The sequence below is a fragment of the Tiliqua scincoides genome, chromosome 10, assembly GCF_035046505.1.
Source record: "Tiliqua scincoides isolate rTilSci1 chromosome 10, rTilSci1.hap2, whole genome shotgun sequence".
NCBI lineage: Eukaryota > Metazoa > Chordata > Lepidosauria > Squamata > Scincidae > Tiliqua > Tiliqua scincoides.
Window position 1 is genome coordinate 27,438,561 of NC_089830.1, and position 7,145 is coordinate 27,445,705.

A 7,145-nucleotide genomic window follows, 5' to 3' on the forward strand; every position below is an offset into this window, starting at 1 on the left:
CACCTAGACTGGGAGCTAGAGCTTACTTTGGTTGGCAACCTTCAGTCTCAAAAGACTATGGTATAAGCCTACAGCACCCGATATTCCCAGGCGGTCTCCCATCCAAGTACTAACCAGGCCTGAACCTGCTTAGCTTCTGAGATCAGACAAGATCAGGCATGAGCAGAGTAACAGTTATTGCTTGGCTTGTGCATAAATCCAGCCTATCTGCATACAGACAGTGTTCCCTTGATGTCAAACCCTTCTGAACCCTGCGTGGGCTTCTTGGCCTTTCCCTCATACACTCCGTGGTCTGGTCCCACCCACCCAACTTTCTGCCCTCCTTCCTCACCATCCTGTAGCCCTGCCTCTGACCTTCCCCCTCAAGCTCGACCCCCTTCAGCTACCCCCGAATCTTCTCTCCTTTGCAGACTCTGCCCAAGCTCACTCACTGTGTCCTCTGCCCCAAACATGTGCACATCCTACCAACCATACAGTTATGGTCCTAGGGCACTGCATGGGGCCACCTTGCTGAGGCAAAGCATTCTAGGTTTGGTCCCTGCATTGGGGGGGGGAGGCCTGGGAGCCCCACATAAACCACGTTGGCAAAGACATTATGCAGAGCACAAAAGTTCCCTGCTGAAAGTCCTGCTCTGATGAGTTTTGCTCTTACCTCCGCCAACATAAGGGCCAGAAACTTGGTTTTGCAAAAAGTAATAATCTCAGTTCTTAAATGCTGCCTCAGGAACTGAACCCCACCCTTGATCTTCCCCCCAATGAGCACAGAATGGTCCACATCACATGGCCACAGAACCCTGGACTGGATAAAATCTGGGTCTACAGCTGAATGCTTTCTTCAGGTCTTCTTTGACCTCATTGCTCACCAGAGTGTAGAGGATGGGATCGAGGGCGCTGTTGAAACTGGAGGTAGCCAGGGAGAGGAAGAAAGGGAGGTGGAGACGCTGCTCGAAGGCACATAAGGAGCAGGGGTCAAGGAGGGAAGCGGCCACACTCCGGGCCAGCAGCAAGATGTGATAGGGGGCAAAGCACAGCAAAAAGATGGCAATGACGGCCAGGGAGCGGCGCTGGACCTTGACTTTCTGCCGGTCTAGCAGTGTCTCGCTGGCCCTCACGCCTTGCACAATCCTCAGGTAGGAGATCTCCAGGATGATCAGAGGGAGAGCAAACCCCAGAGCAACCCGGAAGTAGTTAAACATGGCCACGCCAGGCTGCAGGGGGTAGTGGTCATAGCAGGACTCCTGCTGCTGGACCTCCGAGGAGAGCAGGATGGCCACGTGGGCCAAGAAGACCAGGAGGACCACCGAAGCACACACCAGAAGTGCTGAAAGGCAGCTGCGCAGGCCCAAGAAGTGCAGGGGGTGCACCACAGCCAGGTAGCGCTCCAGGGAGATGGCGCAGAGCAGGAAGATGCTGACGTACATGTTGGAGTAGAAGAGGAAGCCGGCCACATGGCAAGCCAGGCCCCCAAAGGGCCAGCGGTGGCCACGGAGCACATACACTATCCAAAGCGGGAGGGTGAACAGGTAGAGGAGGTCAGAGACCACCAGGCTCAGCAGGTAGATGGCCAAAGTGTTCCCCAGGCGGACCTTCTGCAGCAGGGGCCGCAACGTCACACTGTTGGTCGCCAAGCCCAGCAGGAACGCAGAGCCATAAAGCCACACCACAAGTGTGTGGCCCTCCTGGAAGTCTACACCACAGCGGGATGCGTTGGCTGGGCAGAGGGTGCCAGCAGTGATGTTGGTGACACCGTAGGAAGGTTCTAGAAGGCAGAGGACGGACAGTTACATTGAGCATGAGAAACTTCTACAGAATATGCAGAACCAGGCAGAGGACAACGGGTGGCTCTGAGCCCCCACAGGAGAGGGAACGGGGCAGCAGCCAGATTGCGAAGTGGCCCCCTGCTGGTGCCACCTCCTTCTCCAGAGAACCTGGAAGTCATGGAGGAGACTGGCAGAAGAAGAAACATTGTGCCCACATTGACATAATGCCTGGGGAAGGTGCCCCACAGGCTCCTCCCTTGTTATGCCTTTGAGAATGATCAAGAATGCTTCAGAAGGTGGGTACACCACACTCCTCCCCCCATCCCGCCCAGGAATTAAGCAGGAAGCACAAAGTTAAGAGAAATTACTAAAACCCTTGTTGAACACACATTAAGGATGCATCTCTTAGGGGTTTTTTTGCACTGGGGTGGGGGAAGGTCAGCCTCTGCCTCTTGGTCAGTAGAGCTAAATCTGTTACTTCCAATTTTTAAGGCAGTGAATCTCTGACTGGCTCTGGCTCGGGTTAGGCAGGAGGAAAGATGGGTTAAGATTCACAGCGGCCAAGTTCAGCAGCAGTGCCTTGCCGTGACGACTTAATGGAACCTCCATGTTCAGAGGTAGACTACCTTTTTGAGTGACAGTTGCTGGGGAGAAGCAAATAAGGGGCAGGCTGGGCTCTTTTCTTGTGGCCTTCCCATGGATCACTGGTCCTACCCAGACAGGCTCTTACAAATGCACCTTGTGAAAGCTGCCGCTCATCGCCACTCTCTTATCATCATTAAACAAGCTCCGCCATGTTTTTCTAACCGATGACCTGTGCAAAGGGACCTCCCCTCCTTGGGTACTTACCCCGCCAAGAGGTGTTGTCCAAGGGGCTGGATTTTGGCCCCCATGGAAGCACAAAGCTGGCACCACTGTGATTCAGTCGCATGGCTCCGGCGTCTCTGGCAAGCCAAGTGGCAAAGCAGTTTCCGTGTTTCTCCCTCACCCTGGTGTGATTGTCTGGTGGTGGCGCTCAGTTCTGCCCCTTGCCCTCCACCTCCGATGCTTCAGTTGCTTGCTGAAGCAGGAGCTTGGTCTGAGACAGCACATGGGGGAGAGAGCACGCGCGTGCAAAGTGGGTGGGCAGAACGGATGCAGCTGTGTCACCCATGGCAGAGGCCACCCTGCCCCTGCAGAAGAGGTGACGGGTGTGTGGGAGCAGGTGGATTCCCGCTGCACAAGTACGTGAAAGGACCTGGGCTGTCCTGCCCACACACTGCTATGCCTGCAGCTCAGATTGGCCTAGAAAAAGAAGCTCCAAACAGGAGCATGTCACAGAAGCACAATGGAGGCCTCCCAACCACAGACCCGTTTCCTGCTGAAGGTGCACCACACATGCACCCTTCTGACTGCTGCTCTGAGAGATACGGCCTTCCTGAAAGTAGATTCCTCCACAGAATCAGTGTGGCTGGAAATATCAGCCCCCCCCCCCAAATATAGTCCTGGGAACATGCTATTGCCCCCCCCCCCAGCCAAACAGATCAAACCTGAGGGTGATCTTGACTTGGAGACACACAACAGGGAGGCATCGAAACAGAGCAAGGGTGGTCTTGATGCAGCGAGGCTAGCTGGCCTTGATGGCTTTAAAATGCGCAAGCTCCAGAAGGCTGCAGAAACAAAACTACTCTGGTCCCAGGAAGCCCAGCTTCACATTTTCCAACCAACACAGCGGTAAGAGGAGACCCTGCCCCTTCCCATCAGAGAGAACTAACCCCCTCCCCCTTGCAAGAACCACAAATGGAAGAACAGACAGAAGGCAAGTGGCAAACTGCCTGTGTGGAACTTCCCCGAATGACTTGAGAGTAAAAGCACCATATTAGTCAAGGCCATCAGAGCTGTTGAAGTCCCAGAACTAGCCCAGCGCAGCCCCACAGTTCCAGGAGCCACCATTTCCTGAGAGGTGGTGGAGGAAATGATTAGGGACCTCTCCCTTGCTAAAGGACAGAATTGCTCCACAAAACCTCCTGCAACTTATCTGGTCTCTGGCTTTTCCACAGGAGAGCACAGACATGTCACAAATCACACTGCCCCTGTCCTGTACAGCAGCCACCCACAAAACCCTGTCACTGTCGGTTCTCTCTCTTTCTGAAACCACAACCACAATCATGAAAGCTCTTGAGCCTGAGAAGCAGCCCACCACACATGCCCAGAGGCCCAGTTGTTTTCCTTCCTAGATGTAAGCAAGGGGCACTGATTGGGGGCAGTGCATTAAAGCAGCATCGCCTACATTCCTGGATCTTTTGCCACAGGTGTCTGGTTTCAGATGCCACCCCCCAGGAGAGAGGGGTGCCTGCACACCTTATAGTTGTGAAGAGCACATGTTGGCACCAGACAGAACACTTTCTTCTAAGAGCAGAACAAAAGCCTTACTGAATCAGATCAAAAAGACCAATCTTGGGGCAGAGGTGGACTGTGATCATCTCTGCAGGTCAGTTAGCACAGGACACCCTCCAGCCTTCTGTCTCCTCCTGCTCACTGGCTTTGAAAAGGCAGAGAGAATGGAGCAGAAGGAGGAGAGTGGCGCGCTAGACTAGAGCACGACACTCTAGCCCACCAACCTCCTTGCTTCCTATTGCTCTGTGTGACAGGAGGGGGGGGGGATTAGAGACCACTGGCACATGGCCTCCAACACCAAGGGGTCTTGGGCCAACCTACAACTCCTAGTCCAGCATTTCCTTTCAGGCAGTGGCCTCCAGGCACCTCCAGGTGCCACCCAGAAGTACAGTAGACATTACACCAAGTCAGGCAGGATACAGAGTACATAACAGGCCCTGGCAGACATTTAAAGTACAGCAGCCGAGGGGGAGGGGGCATGAAAGAAACAGGACCCCAACAGAGGCTTTCAGGATGGAGACTTTGGCCCTGCTGAGGTTCCACTTGCCATCATCCCGTCTATGCCATATGAAAGGAGAAAAAAGGCTTAACCCATTTTTGCCCAGCCCACAGGGGTACGCATTTATGCAACATTGGGCACAAATGGCTTAAAATGAAATTCAGTGTTGCCTTTTTTCTCTCTTCAAAATAGTGCGTGGGCGAGTTGCAATCAGAGGCATATCCATGCAGGGGGATGGTTCTCAAGTTCTCAAAAACCCCTGCTGGGGTTCCATCCCCTTTCATACCCCTCCAGCCATGATGTCAGAAAAACCCCAAAGCCACCAGTATTTTGAATAACGACCTGGATTGACCTTAGCTGCCCTCGGTGCCAGTTTCATGACTCAAGTCACTGTATGAGTCGCTGCTCTTTCCTATCCTACCACGTGGAGGCAGAAGAGGCCAGCTCCTCCAAGGACTGGTAGTAGCTCCTCTCGCTGCTGACGGTAAACCCTTTCGTCAAGGGTAGGAGTAAAGGGCGTCCCTGGTTTTAAGCCATTTCTACCCAACATTGCATATACGCAACAGGGATCAAATGTGTACACCTGTGGGCTGGGTAGAAATGGGTGAACCCATAAGGTGTACATGTTTGATCCCTTCAGGGAGAGGAATAAACAGAAGTGTGGCTTCTGCTTTCACAAGTGTCTGAAGCACCAAGAAAGTCCCCGAAAAGGCTGGTCGGACCAAGAAGGCAGACAAGAGAAGCACAGCACACGGCACACACTCAGACTGCATTCAGTGTGGCTGCCGAGAGAGTGCATGCAAGGAAAAGGTGCCAGCTGTCCACATTTCTTCCCCCAGTAACACACTCCGGGGTGTCAGGCCACCAAATTGCACTTTCCCCCCAAAAGCACCCTTCCAGCCTGGGTTCAAACCCTTGGCTCAAGCCGTGATGCTCACTGGCTGACCTCAGCCAGTCACCGTCTCCCAGCCTGACCACAACAGGGAGGTTAACACAAGATGAGAGGGGGAAACCCACACTAATCACACTGGAGGAAGGGCGGGATAAAAACATCTCACACAAAAGCACGCACCCCCTAACCATAGGGAAGCCACCCTTATATCAGAGGTCGGGCAAACCACGGCTCCTGAACCATGTAGGGTTCTTTGACATATATAATACGCAGCTCATGGAAATACGTTGGCTGAATTCCTTTTTGCATTACAATTAATATAAAAGGTAAACAAAATATTTTCAAGCTTCATGATTATTTCCCAGGCATAAACTGAGAGTCCAGTGGATTAAAACATAAGTTGGATGTTTATGGTGAGTAAACATATATCATGGTGAGTAAAGAATTTAAATGCTCCTTAAATACTGCGGCTCTTACGTTAAGCAAGTGTGGCCATCCCTGCTTTATACAATCCAAGGAACACCCTGGCACTGGCTTTGGGCTGTATATGCATTTTTATTTACAATATATCTTTTGGATATTTTTTTTTAAAAAAACACAAGCACACATGGTTTTGGGACACACACACACACACACACACACAGACAGACAAGGCACAACTGTCCAGTCCAAGAGGCTGAGCTCTCAGCACCTGCCCCAGGAGACATGGAAAAGGATGCTTCCCTCTCTCCTTTTGAGCTGCTGGAATAAAATGTCCTTCTGGATCCGGGGGGGGGGGGGACCCCTCTTCAAAGCACTTCCTGCAGTCTGCAGGAATCATTCCATGTTACTCATGGGGTGGGGCAGAAAAACAGAGGTGGCGCCATCATCTTCCTCTGTTGAAGGCAGGGGAAAGGGGAGGCTGGGAGAGGCCATAGAATCTACTCTCAGTGTTGGATATGATGGGAGAGAGCAAATCACAGCAGGTGATCGTGGACTGCGCAGCTGAGGGGGGGGCACATGGGGCAGCCCGGCTTCTGCCCACCTCGACTCTGGGGTGCAGTTCACGTGAGGCAATGGAAGAGCTCCAGGGGCTGGCCTCCTGCAGGAACTCTGTGGTGAACCCTGATCCCAGGATCCTGTGCAGACTTGACAGTCGTGGGAGGGTTTCCTTGGCAGGCAGCTCAACGTGGAAAGGCTCCCCAAAGACACAGACTTTGAAAAACAGCTGCTCGATCACCTCTCAATGTGTTTTTTCCTCCAATGGCCAGTTTTATCAGTCCTTCAAGCTCCCCTCCAAGGCTTCCTCCTGTCTGGGCCTGCCCCAAGCTGCTGTTGTATCAAGAGAGACAGACTCAAGTATCCCCCTTTTTTTCAAAAACAGACCACCTTTTCCTGTTTGGTTTCCCTTCTCCCTCGCAGCTAAGAGGTTCTGGCTTTTAAGAATCATTCCGATGCCAAAACGTAGCTCGCCGGCAGCCTTACAGCCCCTGCTTGGCCTGCGTCCGGAGGAAAAAAAGATCGCTTTGTTCCAGGCACAAGAAGCCAGTCTCCTTCACTCACTCTGGCCGGGCCGGAGGATGGCTTTTGAAAACAGGAACAGAGCTAAAGGGTTGGGGGGGAGGGCAGAAAGGAGCAA

At 52.8% G+C, this 7,145-nt stretch overlaps 1 protein-coding gene across 1 annotated transcript; it reads right to left on the minus strand.

The window, feature by feature from the left end:
• Window positions 1–321: 321 nt before the first annotated feature.
• LOC136661574 (probable G-protein coupled receptor 132) lies at window positions 322–3,202 on the minus strand. The gene is made up of 2 exons (XM_066638876.1): window positions 2,610–3,202; window positions 322–1,759 (listed from the first exon to the last, which is right to left on the minus strand). The coding sequence occupies exons 1-2, from the start codon at window positions 2,689–2,691 to the stop codon at window positions 777–779; spliced, it is 1,065 nt and encodes a 354-aa protein (XP_066494973.1). The 5' UTR covers window positions 2,692–3,202; the 3' UTR covers window positions 322–776.
• Between the last annotated feature and the right edge of the window lie 3,943 nt (window positions 3,203–7,145).

Coding starts and splice junctions, on each gene's coding strand:
- LOC136661574 (XM_066638876.1), bottom strand. CDS start 2,691: ATGCGACTGAATCACAGTGGTGCCAGCTTTGTGCTTCCATGGGGGCCA. Junction 1,760..2,609: donor GGACAACACCTCTTGGCGGG/GTAAGTACCCAA, acceptor TCTGCCTTCTAG/AACCTTCCTACGGTGTCACC.